General features: G+C 29.7%; 2 protein-coding genes and 1 long non-coding RNA gene across 8 annotated transcripts; 2 read left to right on the top strand and 1 right to left on the bottom strand.

The window, feature by feature from the left end:
* Positions 1-20: 20 nt before the first annotated feature.
* Positions 21-15181, bottom strand: LOC122525065 (mitogen-activated protein kinase kinase kinase 11-like). 5 transcript variants are annotated; one of them, XM_043647636.1, is made up of 15 exons: positions 14964-15181; positions 14643-14877; positions 14348-14565; positions 13923-14263; positions 13636-13816; positions 13404-13552; positions 13150-13322; positions 12962-12982; positions 12583-12829; positions 12370-12489; positions 11723-11926; positions 10150-10179; positions 6804-7215; positions 6186-6515; positions 21-128 (listed from the first exon to the last, which is right to left on the bottom strand). In XM_043647636.1, the coding sequence occupies exons 1-15, from the start codon at positions 15152-15154 to the stop codon at positions 107-109; spliced, it is 2874 nt and encodes a 957-aa protein (XP_043503571.1). In that variant the 5' UTR covers positions 15155-15181; the 3' UTR covers positions 21-106. The 5 variants fall into 5 exon arrangements, with proteins under 5 accessions (XP_043503571.1, XP_043503566.1, XP_043503568.1 ...); XM_043647631.1 differs by lacking the exon at positions 21-128 and adding an exon at positions 5187-6101; XM_043647633.1 differs by lacking the exons at positions 21-128; positions 10150-10179 and adding an exon at positions 5187-6101.
* On the top strand, positions 7694-9416 carry LOC122525072. Its single transcript, XR_006305704.1, has 2 exons — positions 7694-7772; positions 8200-9416. It is a non-coding gene; the product is annotated as an uncharacterized LOC122525072 (long non-coding RNA).
* A 712-nt stretch (positions 15182-15893) lies between the features above and the next one.
* On the top strand, positions 15894-25214 carry LOC122525063 (pecanex-like protein 1). Of its 2 annotated transcripts, XM_043647630.1 has the most exons (16): positions 15894-16204; positions 16293-16691; positions 16883-17129; positions 17357-17635; positions 17708-18060; positions 18195-18338; positions 18421-18668; positions 18739-18998; positions 19310-22545; positions 22633-23094; positions 23179-23323; positions 23423-23681; positions 23871-24224; positions 24298-24410; positions 24485-24750; positions 24892-25214. In XM_043647630.1, the coding sequence occupies exons 2-16, from the start codon at positions 16539-16541 to the stop codon at positions 25171-25173; spliced, it is 6801 nt and encodes a 2266-aa protein (XP_043503565.1). In that variant the 5' UTR covers positions 15894-16204; positions 16293-16538; the 3' UTR covers positions 25174-25214. The 2 variants fall into 2 exon arrangements, with proteins under 2 accessions (XP_043503565.1, XP_043503564.1); XM_043647629.1 differs by having other exon boundaries at positions 15894-16691.
* The last annotated feature ends 1954 nt before the right edge of the window (positions 25215-27168 follow it).

Raw genomic sequence — 27168 nt, 5'->3', positions numbered from 1 at the left:
AATATTAAGATCATTCTTAGTTAATTGATAATCTTTATCTTTAATGCTAAAACAACCATTTTTTATACGATTTGTACATCTGCCTAATACACATCCAATAAATGGATTAAACACAGGATTCATGTAACCTGAAAATTAAATTTCTTTGCAAATACGTGAATAAGATGAATATATAAAATATAAAACGATAATATAAAAATAATAAAATATATTTTTTTAACTTATATATATATATAGATATCGTACTTTTTAAATCATCAAAGCCAAGAACAACGTCTGTACTATGACCAAATTTATCAGGACATTTAAGGGATATGATAGATGCACCCCATGTGATAACAGTAACTTCCATTCGGTTATTATTTATCATAGTATAAGACTTAACAATTATAGGCTTTAATTCATTCAAACTTTGTTCGCTATATTTAATTAAAGTTTCTAAAGATTCTTGCTCATAATTGGGGGTCTCTCCTCTGTATGTTTTATAATTTAATAAATCTATAAAAACCCGCCATATATACATAAATATATAAACGTACATAATATATTTTTATGCTTATTCTTGAAAAATATAAAACATACCAGGATTTATTTCTCCAAATACCCCTTCTACGATAACACTATTTTTACACCCACAGCCATAAGAATCCATGATATTTTCAAAATTTAATGCTTCTTTATTTTAAATATTATTTAACTGACGTTATTGTGTTATAATTAAACATATGATATTTATTTATTTAAAAAGAATTTTTAATATCACTTTATTTGTATTAACAGTAAATAAACTAAAAATTTGTTTTACTTATTGAAGTTTTTTATAAATAAAATACAAGTTGACAGTAGAATATCGTTGAATTTGCACAATCGCAAACGGTGATAAATAAGTTTTATTTTTTAATGAATATAATACACTGTAGCAAGCATTGTACATTCTTGCGGTTGAAAAAATCCGAAATCATTGACGTAGAGTAAATATCTTTGGTTCGATTTTTTCTAACATTTTCAATAAAAAAAAAAGGTTCAACAGAAGCTAAGAATTCAATAAATTTTTCGTCGTTATTTAAAATCATTTATTATAATGATAATAATTAATAATTAATAATAATAAAAATAATAATGATAATAATTATAATAATAATAATAATAATAATAATAATAAAATAATAATAATAATAATAATAATACGTTGCGTATAACATACGCTTGATGTTATGATAATAATTATATTATTATAATGCATATAAGTCCGATTATTATTTATAATTTATATAACTAATATTTAGAGAATAATGTACAATACTTGAAAAAATACATGAGTTTTTAGTGCATACATGTCATATTGAAAATTGTTCTTTTACGTTTTGTATACTATTATAATCTCGAAAAGCATTTTTACAAAAGCAATTGGTAGTAAGAAATTATTTTTCATTTTGCTAATGTAAAATTAGTCACAAATTAAATCTTTTGTGTCCACCAACAAAGAAAAAAAAAGCTTAAATTGCAATATCCAATATTATATTTGAAATTGTTTGTTTTTTTTTTCCTTTTTTTATTGTAATAATTATCTTAAACTTTTTTTATAATTATGTTCTTTTATAGATTTCTTAGTATTCAGAAATCCACACTCTGCGTTACTTTTATTTAAGGCGCACACCAAAGCAATCATTTGTTGCTTAAATACACGTGGAACACATTGCACTCAGCTGCTTAATTATATTCTTATGACTATTGAGTAGTTTAAATAATTCTCATATTTATATGGAATCGTGAGTTGTTTTTTCTTTTCTCATTTTTTTTTGTAAGCCTGTCTCCATAATAAAAACAAGAAATTGAAAAAAAAAAAATGTAACTTTATGAGAATGATCTATATATATGTATATTTGAAGAACTGTGATATCTCCCCATCATAATAAAATTATATTTTTATATATATATATTTATATTATATATTAAGTAAAACTACATTATCCTTCTACAGACAAGTACACGTACAAACATGAGGGGAACTATCACAGTACAAATGTTCAATCAGACATTTCATTTACAGTTAATTTCTTGGTCATAAATGTTATTGTACAAAATTATTAGATTGCAAGCAACACATGCAAGTTTGAATGTGAGTTATATCATTATATATTTACAATTTAATTTTATTTTATAAGAGATAGGTTTAATGTGTTTTGGGTGTATGTTTGTGTGTGTGTGTGTGTGTGTGTATGATTTGGTCATATTATATATATGAGAAAGAATTTAAATATAAATCGTACAACTCTATTTCTGCAAATAATTTTTATGTGCAGCATATAGCATTTGAACATTTCGTCAAATATAGTAATACTGTTGACCAAAAAAGATAATTTTTATAACTGATAAGTATTCTTTTTGTGTGTAATTTACTTTAAATATACCATTGAATATGTTAAATATCGCATCTGATAGAATACAAAATCTGATTCTTCTTCTATATAATTTAATCTAAACAAGTCATAATATATAAAAAATAAATATAGCTTAGACTAGCACAGGTGGCGATTGTACGCCGTTATATAATTCATACATCTATAGCTGCCGAACATCATAATCTCATAGAGAATTAAATTATTATAACTATTAATGTATTGATATTAGCATTCTAAAATTTTGTTAAATGTTTCTCGATTATTTTGGAAGCATTTTGAATTTTTGTGTCACTTACATTAAATATGTGATACTAGCACCGCGAAATGTCTTTGTATGGCACAGAAAGGTATACCCATTATAAATTATTCAGCTTCAGATTATTATGTGATATAACCAATTTACCTAAATCTTTCTCTATATTACATAATGTATATGTATATAATAAAATGCAAGATATCTCTTAAATGATTTATTTTATATAATAATGTGTCACTTTTCTGTACTTAACAAAGATAGAAATGCATACTGAACTTCCATAAATCTTTTCTTAACAAAGATCTCTCTAGTGAAATGTCATATTTGCATTTTAAACCAAATCGATCTCTCCAGATACGTTTTATAGATAATATACCGTTGATATTAATATAATAGATCAAAGAGATCTATCAGTAAAACTATAGTATATTACTACAACTTCAACAATTTAAAAACATTCCATTGTAAAAAATGATGCTTTATGATGAAGCACTTTCCTTTTCTTATTTTATCCTACTGTATTTTATGTACATTGCAGTATATCCTACAATACTGATTTTTATCAATCAGGAAAGTATCATGTTTATCCAATTGTACTTTTTTAAAAGAAAATTCCTATGTTTTGCATGTTGAGATGTAATTTCATGTGTAATTATAGAAATAAAGAAATTACTTTTGATTTGTATAAAACATAGTATAAAATATACGTAAAATATATAAATAGATTTTGATTGATTTTTAATATTAAATTAAAATCATATGTTAATTATTACCTGTTGCTAAGATTTGTAGCACTCATACTACATATATATAAGAGAATTTTGCACTGTATGAGCACGTACTACAAACTGTCTCCTATGTTTATACTTTCATACTTTAATTTTCATGTAGCAACTTTGCCTTATATGTGAGGGATGAATACTGATCTAATCCAACTCACTATGCGTACCATATAGTAATTTCAGGCACTACTTATTAATAATAAATTAACAATACATATCCTTACAATGTTTAGTTAGTTCTTTTAGTAGTTGATAAGTATATTAAGTGAATGACACATTCACTATTATCTTTCACACTTTCCAATTGTAATATATATCAAATTGAAAGTATATCTCTCAAAATTCTCTTTGATGAGTGCATTATATTTTATATGCATATTTGTATTACTATTGGCTTTCATATCTCCAAGGTGTATGTAGTATATTTGATTTAATTCTATATGCGCCTAAGAGATATGTATTATACAAATTGTACAAGGAATGTAGGCATAGTTGATCTAATATAAAGTGATAATTATCAATTAGTGCTTATTTGTATGTACAATATTGATTATTTATATGAGGTGTTTAAATTCTAAAATCACTTATAAACAGATTGTACCCTATATAACTGTACCATTTGTAGAGTACTATGCATGTTGACTACTATGATCTACAGGCACACTAACCAGTTCAATGCATGCTGTATTACATAAAAAAAGAAGTACTCTGACAAGTGTCTCAGTTGGGTACGCAATTTATCTTCAATGATAATTTATAAGTACATACAAATTCTTACTATACAACTTTTTATTATATATGTACCTATTATTTAGTATTATATATCTAATATCTTTCAATTCGAATGAGTATGCATATTCATCGTGTTGTATGCAACTTTACATGGGAAGATAATAAAATAATATTTGAAACCGCGGCGAAATACATCGTATAATAACATTGTGTATTTTTATGGCTCTATTATTACAGTGAGTAACTTTAAATTTTCGGATAACAAAACATTTTTTATTATCCGAATATTAAAATTACTTACTTGTATATAAAAAAATCTAGAATACCATATAATTCAGTGCCTATTATGATTCAAAATAAATATTACAATGGAAGTAGAATTATTATAAATGATATTACGAATAATTAAAGAATTACTGATGAATAAGTGTATAACAAATAGTTGTAAAAAATAATATTCATATATCTTATATAAATTTCATTGGAATGTTATTACTACAATACTGAACATTACTGCAACATATATATCTATATAATCGTGCTAATTAGGAAACAATATATCTTTAATTATTTCAGCCATTAATTAAAAGAACATATAAAAGTCTAATAAACATTTTTAATACAATTTTACTTTTAAGTAAATAGAAATTGTAATACAACAATATACATATTACTATTTGTTTCCACTTTTTTTATCAGTATTAATAAGGCATACACACATATATATGGAATGTATATATAAAGATATAAATAATATATGAAACTGTTTCTTTAAACCATACTACATAAATGTAGTTTCGTATTAGTCATTTGAATATATATATATTTCCATTATTTTCATGAATTATTGTGTAATGTAAATTGTAATGCAAGAGACACAATGATTCTTTGTTCATTATAAATAGATTAATATCTTATTAGAGAATCTTCTTAATTATCTCAACTAACAAGTTAACTGGAATGTAAAATATTCTTAGTGTACAAGATTTTCTGCAGTATTGTTATATGAAAACATTTTACAGGAGGCAGTGTTTTAATGACGTAGATCGTAATACATCGCACTTATAACATTCCTATTAAAGTATTTCGCCGCATTCCATTAATCTCTCAATTACTCAAATTACAGTGTATGATATTCTCGAAATGAATAGATTACAGTGGCTATTAACTCTTGCTATCTTCCCATTATTTTAAATAAGCCAGTGCTATGATAAAAATTCTCTTTCTAATTCAGAGATACTTGGTTTTCTATTTCTATTCGGACGTCGGTTAGCTTGTAAAGGTACTGTCGCATCTTGCGTTTGTCCATGTACAGGAATATCTAATAATGTTTCCCTATGATCGCGCGAAACTCCATCTCGATCAAATGTTACAGGAGAAAATCGAACTCTACTTATAGAAATTTGACTATCTTTTGCTGAAACATAACTCGAATCTTCCGACGTTAGTGAATCTGGTGGTGTAGGATTCGTTGGCGTACAAGACCCTGAATTATTTTTACTTGTACCTTTATTTGGGGAATTATAAGAATAATTAGATCGTTTCAAACTCGAGCGTAAACGAGTAACTACCTCAAGATTACTTGGACGTTCTCCAGAATTCGAATTTGATTCGTGAGAATTTTGACGCGATAGAAATGTCGAACCACATTCATGATTAAGGATACCAGAATTATATAATGCTATATTTGAGATAATGTTTGATGATCGCGGATAATAGGAACCTGGTGGATATAAAGAGTAAATTTCTTCATCCTCTAAACGAAATGTTGGATTAATGTTACTCTGACTTGATGTACTTGCATTGGAAACGTTCGATGAGGTGCGATGATGTGTGTAAGGAAGTCTTGATGTATGTCGAGCAGTATTGTTTATACTACTTGGATTGTCATATGCATGTTGAAATTCAAGACAGTCTAACATTCGATCACTATAAAAAAAAGAAAACAAAGATAAATGATTCATTTCTTTAAATTTCAGAAGAATATATTTTGAAATAATATTAAATACTTACTGATATTGTTCAAAATAAGGTGATTCAGGCGGATTACGTCTTGCCGATGGAACAACTGAATACATTGGTGGTCCATAATCAGGAAATAGTGCAACATTTCCCCTGTAAACTGTAGGTCCCCTTTCTATACGTTCGACTCTACCCGTTTCAGATGGGTATGTATCTTCATTACTTGTACTACTACTTTTTCTACGTGGGCTTGGTGTTGGGGCATTAGAACCTGTACTACTGACATAATGTTGTGGTGAATCTGTAAACCGTAAAGGTTTATCTGTTATGATACTAGGAGGAAGACCTGGAGCAATACCACCCATATTACTCAAAAATGGCCTGCAACAAAAAGTATTATTTAATAAAAGTAAATTTTTGATTAAAAAATTTATTGTATTGATATACAGTAGAGCTTCGATTATTGGAAAACGCTGTATTAGCTGAACAATATCTTTAAGTATTTGACTATTTGTACGCAATGTGTACTAATGATCAAATCAAAAGTTTCCCAAAATAAAAATTATCGTTTTATTATCCAAACATTTTATCTCCCAATTAGTTCCGATAATCGAAGCTCTACTGTACATTTAAAGTTTTGAAGTTTACACTCAGACCATAGAGGTGTACCTATAATGACGAGCTGGTCCATGATAAGTATTATGAGGATAACCACTGCTCGAACTAAATTCGTAGTCAGGGCCAAGGTAACTAGAATTACGATTTGATCCACTATCTGCATGAAACCACCATCTTGGTAGATCATCTTCGCATTCATTTAATCGTGGATGTAGTCTTGGATGAATTGGAGATATGTTTGACATTCGCACATCATACCCTGTCGCCACACCAGCCAACATGGCTGCGATATTGTATAATACCAGCTCAATTATGCTTAATTTTGGTTTTTTCATTTCACCATTGTATAGAGTAGGCATAGGAACAGGCATTGGCATGATGTAAGGACCAGTCAATCCAGGTGTTAAAGAATAATCCGGTGTTACCCATTCGGTTGAGATATCAGATGGTAATGCTGTATAATCTATAAAAAAACAATCATATTTCCATAATAATAAATATGTTGTCCATCTTAAAATTTATTGACATCATAGTTATATTTTTGTTTCATAATTTAATGTAAGTTTGTATATATGAAATGAGATTGATTATTCATAACTATTTTATTACAATGGTTATTGAACAAACGTTTTTCAAATTCATTTGTATGTCTTACCTTTATGAAGTATCTAATACAAAATTTTATTATTCCAGTAGTAATTTTTACCTTCAAAGATTTTTATTAATTAATAACAAAAAAGTATAAATAAGAAAATTTTTTATAAGCATAAAGTATGACATGCATATTTTATATTTGAAAAATATAATCTATACGTATATTTCTGTTAAAATCTAACAAGTTAATAAATTTATTCAAATAGGATTTTATTAGGAGAAATTATAATGATATTAATAATGTTATTTAGATTAAAAGTATCTAAGATATTATAATTAATTGAAGTATTTAATAGGAGATCCTGACTTGTTACAAAAATTAAATTAATAAAGAACATTCGTAACAAAGCAAGTAATATTCAATATGTAAGTGTAATATATTTTTAAATGATTATTTAATTAGTATTAGTATTTTTTTATATTGAATACTACATTGATATAAAATGTGGTACAATGTATTCATCTTGGGTGGGTTGAAAAATTTTGAACTTAACATAGAAACTATTTATTTTGATAAAATTCACTTTTATTACAAAAAAGAAATAGTAAAAGATTTTTTGTTGAGACTCAAAACTTTTCAATTTCCCCTTGTAGATATACACTATATAGGCAAAAATATTGCTTCAATATATCTCATAGATTGCATGCAGAAGTTGCATATTAATTTGAGACAATAAATGTAATATTAAACAAGTAAAAATGTAGTCATAATAATTTATTCGAAGTATATATGTATCTATTTTTAATTTAGCGTTTATATATACTTTGGCTCATGTCAATATTTAAATTTTAGCTTATACATCGAATAAGGAAAAAATATATGTTCAACATGCACGATGACGCAAAAAATGCAGATATTTTAATAAATGCAAGTGCAATATAAAGAAAGGTCTATGTAAGCAGATATGTATAGATGCATAAACCTAATTATGGTCATTTGTAATCTTTAGTTACAAGCATATCTTTAATTAATGATAATTTAGATGTATTCTAAGAATTTATGATTAAGTTGATTTATTAGAAATAACAGTCCTTTCTGTGCTTTTCGTATTATTCTGTAAATTATAAAATACAGAATATAATAGCATGAAGTGTGGAATACTTGCTTCACAGAGTCAATTCACGTTCGGAAGGACAGAAAAGGACCAAACCCAATTGGAGTTAATTAGGATTCTACTGGAAGCATGCAGGGAACTTTTTTACGCTCGGTTATTGCTATATACCCATAGTATTTAAGATTCAAAGTAACAAAAGTAAGTAAGGTTTTTCTTAGTTCCAATACGTATTCCATTCATTTATACTTTATCAATGATAAATTGATATTATTTTACATATAATGCAAATGTATTAAAAATATAATGCAAGCAAGTATATTTAAACATATTAGAGACATATATGACTACAATATTGTTATATACAATAGAAATTTTTGTCCAAATTATTTAATTTTCTGATCCTATTTAAAAAAGAGAAAAAATAAATATTCAAAGTGAAATCACAGGACCGAGCGTAAAAACCCGAGAGAAAAACGAAAAAACAAAATTCAATGTGTCCAACTGAAAAGGTTTTATTGAAAAAATTTCTATGTCTAAATACAAGTGTGTGCTTGTGGTCCATATATAATATGTGATGTGTGCAAATTCGTTTTTTTCTTTCTTTTAAAGATATTCGGAGTTTACTGTAAGTAATACTAAAACAAATCGCTGAAAGTTATTCTAACATGTAAACAATGTGCAATCAATTTAAATGCACATAATGCAATAAAAATAGCATAACTACTTTAATTATGAACAGTATCTCATATGTAAATCTTCTAATTCTGACTTAAGCTTCATTGTTATGACTAAATAGACACAACTTAATAACGCTCTAACACTGGAATACTATTAGAGTAAAACTGCTGTAATGGCAGAAGCGCACAGTTCTTTTCACATAGTAGTAGATTGTTAGCTCTGCTTGTTAGAATGTTATATACTCCAAATAATATAAGAAAAGAACCAACACCAGAAAGGCTGCATTTTTTTTCTTTGAGCTTCTTTTTTTTTTCCCATCAGCTTACATTAAGGCAATAAATAATTTATAGATTATTTTAGAATATCAAACGCAAGACTGCAATTTGTCGGCAATCATGTGTAAAGATAATCTTAGCTCAATGAAATATTTGATTTTATTTTAAATAAATCAGCCTATATTGACACCAACTTGTAATATTCTTTATAAAATACTTAAATTTATGCCTGTGGTCCCTCACCAAAGTTTATAAAGATCACTTTTTTCAAAACATGTAATAGTACATATTGTGCTAAGTGATTTTTTAAATGGTTTTATTCTTAAAAAGGCAGAGCTCCATTATCAAATAAAATAGCACAATTTTTTTATAAAATATCTGAAAATAGCTTACATAAATAGATATCTAGGAGCATTGTTGTTGTATGAGCAGTAGACAATGACAAGAATCATTGATTGGTGTATTCATGCATTACGTTTATATGATCAAGTTTAAGCACAATCTACGTAATACAACTTAGCAAGATAAAAATATTTTGTTATGAAAGTAAAAACACATTCTCTATTTGAGATCGCTGCTTCACTACATTACATAAAACTTTGTGAAAAAAAATTTAAAAAAAAAATAATAAAAAAGAAAATGAAATAAAATAAATAAAAATAAAAAAAAAAAAAACTTTTACATATATATATATATATCTCTATGTAATTCTTGCAATATTATGAGAAAACTTACGAGTGGGATAAATGCTTTCTTCAGAAAGGCCTGTGATAAACAGAAGATATGCTTGTTATAATAAAAAATAATTCAAGATATATAGCAAACTGAAGAAATTAGCTCATAAATCGATTTTCGAGTTTTAAATTCTAGTACTAAAAATTAAATTTAAGATATAATTGATTGATATTATACAATCATTTAATAATATATATAATATATATCTGTATAATAATATATAATATATATATATATATATTTAATAAAAATCTTCTATATAAATCATTTTTTTTTTACTTATATCTCATTTGTTCGAAAAAATGTTTCCATTGCAATACTCTTAGAAAATATAGGATCAATAGACATTAAGTTCTTCAGAATTTCCTGAAAACTCCTGGTAAAATGGTCTTTGAACTACCATCAGGATGTGAATGTTCACAAGTTTGAACACAAGAACAACTAGGTGAAGCAAAAGTAACACTATTAATTTCATCTTTCACAGGGCTATATAAACATTCGTTACTTTTAGACTTTTGATTGAATAAAGAATTCGGATCAAAGCTACGATCAAAAGACTGATCAGATTGATTCGACGATGTGTCTAATGTACTTACAACATTATCAAGTGACATTGGAGGCCTATTTGACTTGTTTTCTTGAAAATAACTTAATGAATTTTTCGACCTAGAACTATCGTTTGAATGTTCCGAATCAAAATTGCAAAGTTCCGATTCTAAACTCTCAAAGTCTATACCTTCGCGAGAATTTGCAGCTAAAAATTTAGGTACATTATTTTGATCAGAATCACGTCGACTAAATTGTGGAAAGGATATCATGTTTTCCAAAACGCTATATTCAACTTTAACAGTAGTTGATTTGTCATCGAGTGCATCACGACTACCCCAAGCTTTAACCTTATTAAACATTCTTAAAGGGCTTCTAGAGACGCGTGATTTATGATGTGATTTTTTACCTATAGAATTTTCCGGACTTGATTCTAAACCATCTGCATCGTTAATCTTGATGGTAACGGAATTTTTTCTTTCTGTACTACGTGGAGAATTTAATGAACTTTTTCTCGAACCAGAAGGTGAACGAAAGAAATCGGCTAACGATCCTAATCGTGATTCTGAGCTATCTCTACGCTTCGATTCTTTTGATTTGCTTCTATCACGTTTTTTATTCTTTACACGTTTTGCAGTACCTACCAAAGTAGATGCTACACTTTGAACAAAATTTGTAGAATAGGAATGTTCTACTTCGCTTGGTGCATATTTTGGAGATTTAGATGACATTGTTTTTAAAACACTTCCACCCGTAGGCATAATCTTCGTATAATTATCTAAAATAATTGAGTGCTCTTCTGAAAAGTGAGTCTTCAAATTGTTCTGTGATTTGTTCTCTATAACCATTGTTTCATATATATCATTATCCAGCATACAAAAGTCCTCCCCTATATTGTAATGTGTCGTACCTGTACTCTGCATAACATTATCGGAATTTTTGGAAATATCATTATAACTGCATCCTGGCTGATTGTTTGCTATTAAATTATTTGCTGAGGAGTACAATTTTCTGGAGGAGGGGTTACCTATTTCTTGCAGAAGCGGGGAACGATGTGCGCTTGCCAGCAAAGCTGTACGCAGTGGAGTCTTTTCAAGATCTGGCGCAGAACGAGACCAACGTTTGCCACCGGGCGATGCAGGATTTGGTGGTTGTGTGATTATAGCTCCACGCTCTCGTTGATGAAGAGTAGATGGTCCCCAAGTCTTACCCTTAACTCCATCTGCTGGTACTATAGATGGAAGACAAAAAACAAAACGCTACTCTACTAATACTAGCTACAAATTTCCTATCCTTTTCTTTTATTACATTTATTATTTTTATTTTTGAACTTTATATTGGTAATCTTAAAAAATTTCGTTAATATAATTCTTTGGCAATTATGTGTTCACGAATAACTATAGAAACTAATGCTTTTTTTTTTTTTTGTAAATAGAAGAAAAATAGAGGAACTACTAATAATAATTTACATAAATACTTTCTTTTGCTCACACCATGCTTGGCAAGAAAATATAAAATAAGTATAAATATATCTACAAAGCGCAAACATTGGAAACATCTAGTATGTTTAAGAAATTATGATCATATGTAATAAAAACACATCTGTATAATTTGAAAATAAAATAACATGAATAGTACTGTAACTTCACAAAGTTAGAGAAAATGTTAACTCACATGCAATTGCACGAAGTCTTGGAATACTAGGTGAACCTGGTGGACTGTTTGGTTTTGATGGATTTCTACCTTTCCCTCTGTCTAAGGCCGTATGCTGAACAGTTATCGTATGACGAAAATCTGAACAACAAGTATACCATATTTTTTTAGAACTACGCAAAAAAATGCAATATGATTAAATGCAAGAAATAAATAAAGAGATATATGATTTACCTGAAGGAGCACTAATATTACTTCCTGGTTCTTTTTTATTTAATTTTAATCTAGATTTTTTAAATTTACCACGCCTTTTATTCGGCGTAGGTGTATTTTGCTGTTGTATTATCATGACTGTTAGTTCACGTTCTAATAAATCTATTTCACGAGCCGCTAATTCTTGTTCTCGTTGTCGCAAATTTTCTTCGTGTTGTCGTTGTTGCACTTGTGCTTTTGTCAATTCCTCTTCTCTACAGCGCAATTCCTAAGAAATAAAAAAAATATAATAATTCGATCAAAAAATCGTACATTGTTGTGTGCTTTAACATATTTCCCATAAAAAATAATTTAAAACTCATATTATTGTACACATCCTTGTTAAGAATTCTTATCTTACCTCTTCGAGAGAACGGCATGCCTTTGTATAGCATTTAACATAATGATTAAATATTATTTTTTCGTTACAAGTAAATTTTAATTGAATTCCGATAGTAAAAAATAAGTAATATGATTTATTTTTAATTAATATTTTATTATACTACGTTACTATCGGAATATTATTTATGAATATAATACATTTATTACCTTCTCTTTCATGCGCAATCCATGAAGAACTTGTTCAATTTCAAGCCTCCAATTATCTTGCATTGTATGAAATGATTCATGTGGTGTTGCTGCAAATGCACTACGTACTTCGTCTAATGCTAATAAAATTTCCGCAAAACCAGGTCTGCAATGACTGTCTGACGACCAGCAAGCTGCATTGCAATTATCAGTATTAATATTTGTAATATTGAGTAAAACATATCAATGAATTATACTTTATTTTGAATTTTTACCTTCCATGAGACACCTCCAAGGTTGAGGACAAGTTGATGGAATTGGAAGCGTCAGTTTATTGACTGCAACACCATAAGCTACAGCTAATGCATCTATACCTTTATAGGGTGTTTCACCGGTTAACAATTCCCATAAAAGTACACCATAACTACAAATAATAATTATTAATCTAATTGTTTAGATTTAAACTAAAGCAATGTTAAATCAAAAGTAAGTAAATTTGAAACTGACCTCCAAACATCACTAGCTTTACTAAAAGTACTTTTTTTAATAACTTCTGGTGCCATCCAGGCATATGTTCCTGCAGCTGACATACGTGTGGTTTTATAAACTTCTCTAGCCAATCCAAAATCTGTTATTTTTAGTGTTTTATATTGAAGATCATCATTTTCTATTGGTTCACTTAGTAACACTATAATAAAAACATATTTAAAGTTAAAATTAATTTACCTTTAATTGTTAAACTTATTAATAATTATTATATAGAAAAAATATGTATGAAATATAACATATCCTACCATTAGAACTCTTTAAGTCTCTATGAATAAGACTGACAGGTGCTTTATTATGAAGATAATCCATACCACGTGCAATTTGAATTGCCCAATCTACAAGAACGTCCGGTCTGATTTTTCTACCACTTAAAACTCTATTTAAACTACCCCCTCTAGCGTATTCCATGACAAGACACATGTTTGGCATTTTCAAGCAAACACCTTCTAATTGCACAATATTTTCATGTTTTAATAACCAAAATAATTTTGCTTCTTGTCTGACATTTTCTAATATTACACTAGGTTCTTCGTCTGGATCCTGGCGAGCTGCTTTCACAGCTACTTCATGCTTCTGCCAAAACCCTCTGTAATGTAATAACATTAAAAAAACAATAATTTATATATATTTGTAATTAACATTGTTCACAATAATAGTCAATATATCATACCTATACACTTTACCAAAACCACCAACACCAATAACTTCTTCTAATTGCAATTCTTCAAAATCTATTTCAATTGGTTGAACCTTATCAATCACTGATGATACCCTATCGATACTCTCTACCTCGGCAACAAAATTAGCTGGAAAAATACCAACTTTCCCATGAATTTTTCCGGTCCACCATCCCTCATCACCTGAGATTTTAGAGTCCTTGGACAAAACCTAATGCAAATAAGTAAGACATTATTTTTACATCGAATACCATAAATATTGTTATGATTTTTAAATATATCGCATACCTCAACGGTTTCACCTCTTTGTAAAGATAACTCATCTTCACCTTGAGCAACATAATCAAATAGCGCAGTGAAAATAGTTGAACTATTATCCTGTCGTGAACGAGATGATGAATGCGTTCCATGAGATGGACTAGTTTGTTGAGAAACAGTTCTTGCCGTACCACCACTGTGTGTATCAGAAACACTGCTGTCTGACATATTGTTACTGGACGTTCGTCCATATAAATATCCGTAACTAAAAGGGAACAAATCAAATCACTTTGATACGTAATACCTTATAATATAAATCAACCATTGAACTAATACAAAATGATGATCAACCTGGTGGAATGATTGTTCCCTCTGTTTCCAGATTGATATCGTGGAGACAAGGTGGCTGTACTAGAAGTATGTGAATATGTAGAGCCATTCTCTGGATAAAGTAAAAACCGCTCGCTCCGATGACGAGCATCTGGTTGTCCGTGGTCCATCAAGGTAGACAAGCCCCTTGCCGATAGCCCGGCCGGCGGCATATGGATCAACACTTTCCGTAGTCTTTTAGTCCGTGCAAATCACAGTCTCTTATTTTTGCACCTCTAGACAATATTTGGTCTCTTTGATCACACATCACACAAAATAAAAAAGGAGTATCTCAAGGTTTCCCCATTGAAATAAAAATTAATTGAACAAAGTTATACCAATGAGTTCTCATTTATTCATTTTGCATAGAGTCTTAGAAAAGTTATCAGACTTTGAAAATAACTCTTTACCTATGTATCATGTAACTTTTAATAATGTTCGTGTAAGCGTGATACATGGTTGTGATACAAGTTATTAAACATCGTAGGTAAATGAATATTAAAATGAGAATTCGATATAACACTTAGGTTTCACGATAAACAACAAGCGGGGTGAAATAATGTAATCGGTATCGCTACCACCCCGTGGATAAAAACAATTTAGTAGGGGCCGGCATTTTGGCTGAGGAATTCACCGACGTCACATAAGGACTGTCAAAAGTGATGTCAATTATCTTTTTTATTTAGTCGCAATCGGTGGACAATAATTCGAAGAGGGTGGAATGACGAAAAGTTGTCTCGAAATTGTTCCACCGAAGTGTCGCGTCAGGGTGTGTATACCCACAAGCCACTGTTGACGAGAAGGATTCCTCTTCGGTTAAAAGTCTTCTGGTTAGTCGACGAATAAACCTTCGATGTGTTTTTCAAAGCATCGTGTTCCTCTCCACGAGGACGCGACGCTCCGCGTCAATCCGCAGGTTAAACGATAATTCCACATTTAATAAGATCAAATTGATGAGCGCTCATAGTGATAACCTAACGGACGCCATGTTTCGTTTGACGGCCCCACCGTTGACGTCGTGATACGTTCGACCGCGATTCACGGGTGGATATCCGAAAGGCTTTCCAACTTTAATGCAACTGCGATTCTTCGATAGTGTACCACCGACACAGAACAGAGCCTGTTCTCAATGCAACGATGACAATTCGAACGGCGGCCACACGAAAACGACACTATATCGATCTATTTTTCAAAACTATCTTACACGTGTTTTCATACCCTCGGTACTTGACATATTATTCTTTTATTTAATTTCAAATATAAAAAAGATAAGCTTATGATTATAACTGTTGTATGTATGTCTGTCGTTAGAAAAATTTATATCCACTCTCTAACCATGTGGTTTATGATCGCGATCATCTGAGAAATGAAGATGGCTGCGGAGCCACTGAATCGTGTGCGCCAAATCCATTGATTAATAAGAGAAAGACCATGTTGAGATTCGTTGTCACATTCTCCTTTGCCACGCGTTTTTTCTTATAGAGAGGATAAGACAAATATATAACCGTTGATCGTCAAGTGATGGGAAAATGGTGAAAAAGTGCTTTTACTATTGGTATGGGTTCGCAAACGCTGGAAATTTTAAGACAAGGCGTCTGGGCGAGCCTAACAGGAGGCTGGTTTTACGATCCACATCTCGATGTTTTCTCAAATACCTTTCATCTATATGTCTGGTTATTTTTGCTTTGTCTTCCATTTACAATATATCTCGTAAGTAATCCTAGTATGTGTTATTAACTCTACAATCAATAGTCTAAGAATAATAATATTTAGATCTTGCTTATCATTGGTTAAGACTGTAATACTTTATTATCTTATATGATTATATTTACATATTATTAAATGTCTTAAAGAATAATGATTTTTTTATTAAACATTTCATTAAAAATATTTTATTTTAGTATTTTCCACCAACATTATATGTTTGGTTAGCGTATTGTTCATCCATTGTTGTATTGTTTGGCACAATAAAATGCATAAATCATGCATTGCATTGTGTCTATGATACAACTGAATGTTTGGAAGAACCAGGTCAATCTATTAGTCAACAGAAATCTGAAAGTGAGAAAAAACGTGTGGCACGTAATAAACATAGAGAACAATTACAAGACCAAGTGGATCATGGTATAGAACTTCAAGTTTTAAATGGTATTTGTATAGAAGATCTTTTTATTTTTCTATTATATAAGTGTGTGAGATCAACAAATTTATTTTTCTTATATAATGGAAACTTACTTTTTACATTTCATTCTAAGAATTATATATTTTATCTTTATTCGCGTTATTTTTATCTTTATTTCTATATTATCGAAAATGAAAAATTGTTTAGATTTGTAATGAATTCTATTGGAAACTATTATCGATTGTATTTATAGGTAAAACTGATACTCCACCTGTGGAATGTTCATCTCGTAATTCTTTTATCGAGTCCAATATACAAAATGCAGATGCTGATAGTATAACATCGGAATATAATAGAGAAAAACCTAGTTCTACCATAGATTTAAAAGTTGAAATACATAGAAAAAATAGTTCGGAAAGTTCAGAAGAAGCACAGCAATTAGGCAAACCCATGGTAACAAGTATTAATGTACACGAAGCAGAATTAGTTTCTGCTCAATACCATGAACCACGTTTTAGGAATATAATAAATGGTAATTTATTAATAATCATTTACAGTGTCATTTAAAGTAATTTGCAATGTTACATATAACGATTATATCTAGAATGGAGATTGAAGCGACAAAAATGTGTAGTAATAGCAGAAGAAGATCGACCAGGTCCACGTAAATTGTGTAGACATGCATCCGAAGATTCTAGAAATCGGCATTCAAAACAGGGTAGCCTTGGAAAAACTGGATCTGAGAGCCAGATAAAACAAACTAGTTCCTTAGAATTAGAACATCATGGTGATGATTATCCTTATTGGAAATCAAATCAAAGTGTTCGAAGACTTAATTCAAACTCAATTCCAATGGAAACTCATTTAATAAATGACCATCCACAGAGTCTTGAAATTATATCGAAGAAAGAAGATGCGGATAAAAATAAAATTTCCTCGCATCCTCAATCATTAGAGGTAATAACTTTTTTTCTCTCTTTTGGTTTATAATTTATATTCTATATATTTTATATGTTATATATATGTATCCTTATGCTCCTTTTTATTTTATATTTTTTCATTTTTTGATACTATTGTATTTCAATTATCAGGTGATTACTAAAAAGCCACATCAACAACTTATTCATCCACAAAGTCTTGAAACTATTGGTGCCACTAACAAAAATGTAAATATTACAGATGATAATAATCTACCTTTACATCCACAAAGTCTTGAAACAATTAATACTAAAAAGGTGTGTTCAATATAGAATTTAAATGCAATGACTCTTTGTAAACATTTCAAAGTATCGGTAACCTGTTATTCATTTTATAAAGGTTTTACCTCAGAATACTTTAACAAGAAATCAATTACAATTATTACCATATCTCAGCTATGGATCTGAAATTGTTCATCCAATAGCAGAACAAAGTGATGAACAGTTTGCTAATGAAAGTTCTGGAGGCTTTAGTCTTGGAGACTCGTATAGTCCATTATTGACTAGAAAAACAACGAATGACAACACTACCACTTCTAATCGTGACAGAAGTCTTAGTACTAGTAGATTTGATGATAGATTTTCAAGGTAATTGTTTAATAATTAAAGAATTAAATTTTTGTATAGCAACAATATAAGATTACGTAATTGTTTTCAGATTTAATGGTGATACTATAGTTGACAATGACTCTGCAAATTCTCGTGATGCACTTCTTGAAGAGCCAAAATCTAGTGTTAAGAGAAGATATAGTAATGCGAGTCAAAGTAGTCATGAATATTCTGACGGAGAGAGACATAAAGATAAACGACATGAGAAAACAAAAAATATAGAAGATCCTCAAAACTCAGGCAGTGTAGTTGGAATAGACTGGTTATTTGAATGTAGTGATTACCCAATTGAACCATGGACAAGTAAAAGTAAGTACAACAGATGACATTTCCGTTTAAAAAGGACTGTCAAGGGGTAATGCTTTTTAATTTTCTGTGTTGCATTATTATCTTCTTTTAATTTATGCTGCCAGTATTTTGGACTTTAACTCGATCTGATGATACGGATACATCAGAAAGTCTACAGACAGCTAGTACTGATTGTAAGTTTGTGGTATTCCAAATTTAGTATATGCGAATGTAGAAAAGAAAATATAATATTAGTATGAATCGTCGATCCATTGAACTTTCCTATTTCTCGAATGTTAAATAAAATGAAGAAATTTTTTTGTTTTTTACAGATCTCCATACAAAAGAGCCAGATTCAGGTTCATCTAGTACAACAACTTTAAGCATAGAAAATGAAGTAAAACGAAAATTACTTCCGCAATTGGAAATAGATAGTAAACGTCATCAAGGCGCAATTCCAAAGCAAAGCCGTCCAAAACTTACTCAAGAAACAACAGATGACAACATCTCTTGCATTGAACAAATCAGACCGAAACCAAAACGAACAGTGGAAATTCGCAAAGAAAAAGATAGAAGAGAAACTAAATTTGAGCAAACTACTGGTTCAAATAATGAGTTGAGCACGCTATTACCTAGTCCTGCACCTCCATTATTGGCTGCATTATTAAATTCTGGCAGAGATTTGTCTGCTCAGTCTAGTACTGTATCTGATCTCAGACCTAATCGTAATTCTGAAACTAGAAATTCTCGAGCAAGGCAGAGTCGCTTGAAACGTTCGAATAGAACTCATAGAGGGCCAAGGCCTACTAGAGACGATAACGTTGTACCATTAACTGCTCTGTTTGGTTTAATATCTAACGGAGAATGTCATTTAGCCACTAATCATAACGACACGTCTGAAGGGGCTGTGCATTATTTTCGGGATGATAATGGAGGATGGTTGGCATATACCTTTGATGAAAAAGGTTCTGGTCTTGCCACAGCAACACAAATTCCTTCAAGTAATAATGAAAAATTATTGAATACTTTATTGCGTCAACAACTTAATCAAAATTTACATTATGATGCAAATTGGGAATTAACAGATTCATTAAGCAATAGTTACAGCAGTTTATCTTTAAATTCTGCTGGTTTGACAGTTATCATAGATACACCACCTGTTTTATCAAGTCCAGCGAGTAATCAGACCAAAATACAAAATTCATTACCATCAAACTTAATTTCTTCAAATGCTGGAAGTTCAAGCCAATGTCCAGTGGGAAATCCTGAATGTGATCAGCTTCATCATACTCTTATTTCGGACGCAATAACAGATAGAAATCGCAGATTACATAGTTTATTAGGAAATTTTAATTTATATTCTTATTCGGCAGATTCCAATAATCGTGTACCCGTATTAACATTACCTACACATCAAGAAGCTGACATAAACTCAAGCTTATCTTGGAATCGTTTTATAGATGGTTTAGATGGATCTGATACAAAACCTAAGCAAACAAGACATTATTATAAATGGAAAATAGGGAAATTACCACATGTTAAAGTGCGATTCGATAGACTGGCATTGTTAGCTCTGCTCGATCGTAATTTAACTGTTTTAGAAACAATTGTTTCTACGTTATTAGCTGTTATTGTTGCAGGTTTAGGTTTAATTTTACTTCAGCAAGGATTTTATCGAGATATTTTTGCGTTTATGTTTTGTTTTGTAACTGCTGGTTGTCAATATTCTTTATTAAAATCAGTTCAACCAGATGCTGCATCTCCGACGCATGGTTTTAATCGTATCATAGTATTTTCTAGGCCAGTATATTATATACTATGTTCAGGATTTATTTTAATCTTTAATGAATCTTTAAGAAATTTTAAAAGTTCAGAATTTCGTGTATATGGTTTACGTGTTATTGATTGTGATATCATATTACAAATAAGAAATGTTTTACTAATTTTTCTTCTTTGCTTCCCAATTGTATTCTCATTAGGTTTATTTCCACAGATAAACACTTTCCTAATGTACCTCTGTGAACATTTAGATATCCATTTATTTGGTGGAAATGCTGCTACCAGTTTGGTCTCTTCTATATACTGTCTTGCTCGTAGTATAATTACTGTTACTATATTGTATGGATTTGCATATGGTGCTCTTACTGAACCGAAATCTTCACAACATATCTTATTTTCTATCTTTGCTGGATTACTTGTAGCTATATCTTACCACCTAAGTAGATCATCTTCAGATCCAAGTGTTATTTGGGATATTGTAAAATCAAATCTTTGGCCTCCAGAAATGTACATTGAAGAGAAAGAAGCCAAGATTATAGAAAATACAACTCATAGAGATAATTTAACAACAACGTATAAAGAAGCTAAAATTAGAACATCTGGTAGAAAAAAAGATGTGAAAATAAAAGTTGGAGAACAGATGTCTGATTCAGAATTAGTTGACCCTCTTCCAGAGAAATTACGTGCAACTGTTAATGCTAGACTAAAAAATGATCTAATTGTCTGCGCCGTTATTGGAATTTTATCTTTTGGAATTCACTGCTCTACAGTATTCACTGCTTTACAACCAGAGTTAAATCCTGTATTGTGGGGTATCGTCAGTTGTTTAGGATTTCTTCTACATTATGTAGTACCACAACTTAGAAAACAATTACCATGGTTGTGTCTAGCAAGACCTGTCTTACGTAGTCACGAACATGCACAATTCGAAGTACGCGAGCCAGTTAAAATCATGTGGTTTGAGAAAGCATATGTTTGTTTGTGCTTTCTTGAGAGAAATATCCTTTATCCAATTGTATTTTTAGGTGCACTTACTGAATGTTCATCGAAGATAGTATCAAAATTTGGTGAAAATGTTGGAGCATTAATTATCGTTGTATGCGGCTTAAAATCTTTACGCTCGTCATATTCTGATCCGTCAACTCGTTATTTAGTTCTCGTTTTCGCTGTTCTTTTCTTTAAAATAGATTTTCGTGATTTAAGCGAAACTTTTTTAGTAGATTATTTTGTAACAGGTATAGCATTTGCCAAAATTTATGAATTGTTATTAAAGATACGATTTATTGTAACATATATTGCACCATGGCAGATCACTTGGGGTAGTGCTTTCCATGCTTTTGCCCAACCATTCTCCGTTCCGCATTCTGCAATGCTTTTTCTTCAAGCAGGTATATCTGCTATGTTAAGTACACCGTTAAATCCACTTTTAGGAAGTGCAATTTTTATATCATCGTATGTACGTCCAGTTAAATTTTGGGAACGTGATTATAAAACGAGAAGAGTTGATCACTCAAATACTCGAATGTCTTCACATTTAGATCGTAATTTAGGTGCAGATGATAATAATTTAAATTCTATATTTTATGAACAATTGACACGGTCTCTTCAGCATAGTCTTTATGGTGATCTTGCCCTCGGTCGTTGGGGTAATGTAGAGCAAGGAGATTGTTTTCTTTTAGCATCTGATTATCTAAATTGTTTAGTACATATAGTGCAATTAGGAAATGGTTTAGTTACTTTTCAATTAAGGGGTCTTGAGTTCAAAGGAACATACTGTCAACAAAGAGAGGTATTATTTATGTGACTATGTGTGTGCATTAACTATTGTTTTATAAATCTAATATCTAATTTTTTGTTTTTCTTTTTCTATTTGTAGGTCGAAGCAATATCTGAGGGTATTGAAGACAATGATAATTGTTGTTGTTGTGAAATGGGACATTTTTCAAATGTACTTAGCGTCAATGCAGCTTTTAGTCAGAGATGGCTTGCTTGGGAAGTTGCAAGTGCCAAGTATGTACTTGAAAGTTATTCGATTTCGGATAATTCAGCTGTATCAATGCTGCAAGTCTATGAATTTCGTAAAGTATTAATTACTTACTATGTCAAAAGTATTGTTTTCTATGCTCTTAAGTCTCCAAAATTAAAAACTTGGTTGGAAAATCAAGATATTGCTGACGCACTTAAAACAACATTGGAGAAAAAGTTTGCGGATCTTGACCCAGTTTTCAATATGAATATTGATGAAGACTTTGACTTTCGAGCAAGTGGTATTACAAGACATAGTTTTTGCAATGTTTACCTTGATTGGATACAATATTGTGCAACAAAGCATGATAAGGTATAATACTTTTTTACTATTCACTTTATAATACACGATTACTCTTAGGTCTGTTTTGATCTTGTATTGTACATATTTTTTCAGTCATTAGAAAGAACACGTGATTCAAATCTAGTATCACTTTGTCTGGGATTAAGTCTTTTAGGAAGACGGGTTTTAGGAGCTGCATCTCACAACACTGTGTCAAGCGTTGAATTCTTTTTATATGGTCTGCATGCACTATTTAAAGGTCTAGTATATTGTATATATATATATATATATATATTTATTTCATTTTATTTTACTTTTAGAAAATATAAAAATATTCATATATTTTATTGTGATACAGGAGATTTTCGAATAACATCACCACGAGATGAATGGGTACTTCATGATGTTGAATTACTAAGAAGTGTTGTAGCTAAAGGTGTAAGGATGGCCTTGAAATTACATCAAGATCATTTTATGAGTTCAGAACAATATATAGAATGCCGTGCTCTTTACGAAGCCATTGACAATCATGATAAAAATCTTGTGATTAGTCACGAAGCTGATCCTTTATGGAGAAATGCTGTTTTAAGCGGAGCACCTAGTCTTTTGGCACTTAGGTAGATAAAATATTTTTCTCTACATATAGTGAGTCACAAGAATATTGTTACCACTACTATAAATTTAAAAAAAAAACATTGTTTAAAATTTACAGTGGGAACGGGTACGAATACTCTTATGACTCATTGTATATTAAACTATTTAAATTTAAGAAATTTAATAGTATTTGATTACATATTGTTTCTTAGGCATGTACTTGATGATGGCATTGATGAATATAAAGTAATAATGCTTAATAAACGTTACTTAAGCTTTCGAGTAATTAAAATGAATCGTGAATGTGTTCGTGGTCTTTGGGCTGGTCAACAGCAAGAATTAGTATATTTAAGAAATCGTAATCCTGAACGTGGTTCTATACAGAACGCAAAACAGGCATTAAGAAATATAATTAATAGTTCTTGTGATCAACCAATTGGATATCCAATTTATGTTTCGCCATTAACTACAAGTTATGCAGAAACTAATGAACAGTTATGTTCCATAGTTGGAGGTCCTTTAAGTTTTGGTACCATTAAATCAACTGTATTAAAATTATGGCGAAGGTATAGTCTCTGTATAACAGATACGTAGGATTATGTATTATGAATATAAATATGACCAATATTTATATTCCAGAGTAAGAAGAAGATGTGGTCAAGGTTGTTCATCAGGTGGAACAGGATCGCAAGATGATGGAGGATTTGGAAATGATGCAGTATATTCTATGACTACATACAATATCCATTCCGGTATGCAGAAATATTACATTATATCTTTGTCTAAATATGAACAAACCATAATTATTTATCTATCTATATAATAGGATATGGACAATCAGGTCATAATACATCTGGGTCACAATCAATGGAATCTGGATGTCAAATTGGTGGTTCAACAGGACGTGGTTCTTTAAGTCGAGCAAATACAAATTCCCTTGGCGGTAATAGAGGTTCACTCGCTTCCGTTGGAAAGCCCACTAGCTCAACACTTGCCAGTTTGGCTGGACTTCTGGACATCAAAACTGAAAGTAAAAGCGAAACAAGCTTTTCCAATAAACTTGACAAAGAAGAAGTGTTTCAAAGAGTTCGTGTAAGTATAAGAAAATATTATATCAAGATCTAATTTGATTTATTTATTTTCCCAAATTTTTTTTTATCTATGCCTTCAAAATTAATCTTGAATATTTTATCTTTTTTTTTCTACTAAAGATTTGTTTTACTTATTTGATAGATTATGGACCCGAATCAAGTATATGATGCAATTAATCTTGGTCGTCGAATAGATGTAATTTGGCCGGATGAAAAAATGAGACAGCAAGGTGGTCGATCTGGTTGGCAACATTGGGTACCAGAAAGGGGAATGGAAGGGTGTGTTGTCCACCGTTGGTCACCAAATCATCGCGATCCAAATCGACGGTCACATGTTGATAAAGTTATATTGCTTGTTAAAATCGATGATAAATATGTTCCAATAGCAGAACAAGGAGTACGAGATCTGGGTGCAGAAGTTTAGTCAAATATTTTTCCATATATTATAAAATCATATTCTGATAATTCTATAGATCAATTTTTTAATCTATATATTACACTAATATATTAAAGTGTCGATTGTGGTAAATGCATTCCAACTTAGTAGAAATGGAGACTATTTTGAGTCATAAGAATATTTTTAAATTAATTCATTATTGATAAAGAGAATCACAAGTTTAGTTTGAATAATTATTTTTGACATAGCCAAGTATAATAATGCAATTTAATTTATTTTAAATCATAATTTTTTTTTCATTTGAATAACACCCCTGGAATAGAATCAAGAACTATCGTAAATATCAACACAAATAATAGATAGATATTTAATCCTGAGCATATGAAACTTACTTATAGATAAATATATTTTAATACTTTTTAACAAAACCAACTACAGAAACACTATTTTTCTTCATTTTCTTGAATACGTAAAAAGAATTATTGAGTTATGGAGTGCAAAGTAAATTGTATCATGTTGTACTATATTGTGTATTATATTACTATTAGTTGACTTACGAAATAGCATATAAATATGATGCTACTTGTTGTTAAATAAGTTGTAAAATTGCTTTTATAGGGTAAAAATTGTAAATATATTCATTCTTCACTAATTTTTGACATTAGAAATGTACATAATTTTAATAATTCAGGTACGATATAGTAGATATTATATTTGAATAACATATTTTTGCTGTTATTATTAAATAGAATGAATATATTCAATAACAACAAGAGGCATCAATAGAAAATTGTACATAAAACCATTTGTGTTTTTCTACATTTTGTTATATTTTTTTTAACTACTTGGTAGGGATGAATTGTAAATTGTAAATAAGAACACATTTGCAAAAATTAAAGCGTCCAAATGTATCTAATGAATGTATAATTTCATGGGGCCATACATTTGCCTCTACATACATATCGGTAAACTAAAACCAATAACATCTTATCTGTAATTTAAATAATACAATTTTATTTTTATGAGCAAAATAATTTTTTGAATTATTTAAAAACGCGCAATAGAAATAATAAATAGTATTAAGAAAGTTTCTTTCACTGCTGTAATATATTGTACAATATTTTGTTATTGCAACAAATTAAGTGCATGTTATTATATTCAAAGTTTTTCATTTAAATATTAAGATATTCCATTTAAAATTCCCAATATTTTGTTTATACTAGTACAGATCAGGTGTTAGGTGCAAATGTTAAATAATTACAGAATATATATATATGTATATACATATATACATGTATATATATATTACAGAACCTATATATATACCGGTTATCTACATTATAAGAATTATAAGATTACTTGCAAAAATTTCTTAAATTTTGCTATACATTTTTCTTATTAACTAACTATTCAATTATGTTAATAACTTTTTGCAAGTAATCAATGAAGAGTCACAATAATGCCTTATCATGGTGTTTTAAACACACCTGACTGATAAAAAACTTAGCTAGTCTTTTAATTAATAACACTTACATATTGCTTGCTGCCGGAACGAAAAGATACAAGCTCTATTATTAGAAATGATATGGATTGATAACTTTATTATATTGCTGGCTTAGTTTCATACATAGCTTGTACAGAATTGTTTTATTATTAAGAATAAATATAAAATTTTAATCGAATTAAATATTACTCTATTTGCATACCTGCATTTAAATATGACATTTATATTTTAATTTCAATAATCTCTTTAACATATTATTATATTTTTAATTCCATCTACAAATCTAAGTTTCAATATAAAAGCATAAAAGTAAGATAAAAGGAATAAACGATGTCACAAGTGCACTCTCTGTTTGAATAAACATCTCGAATTGTAAAAAACAACTGATATTTTATGTAAATAAATAAATTAATTTACTTTATAGTTACGTTACATCAGTATGATCAAATATTATAAAACATAATAAATAATAGAACATCATGTATGTTCTTAATAAACCAGAAAGTGTATATTCTACT

This window comes from Polistes fuscatus, unplaced genomic scaffold, assembly GCF_010416935.1.
Source record: "Polistes fuscatus isolate 324 unplaced genomic scaffold, CU_Pfus_HIC Scaffold8, whole genome shotgun sequence".
Taxonomy (NCBI): domain Eukaryota; kingdom Metazoa; phylum Arthropoda; class Insecta; order Hymenoptera; family Vespidae; genus Polistes; species Polistes fuscatus.
This window is presented reverse-complemented; position numbering and strand designations above follow the sequence as displayed.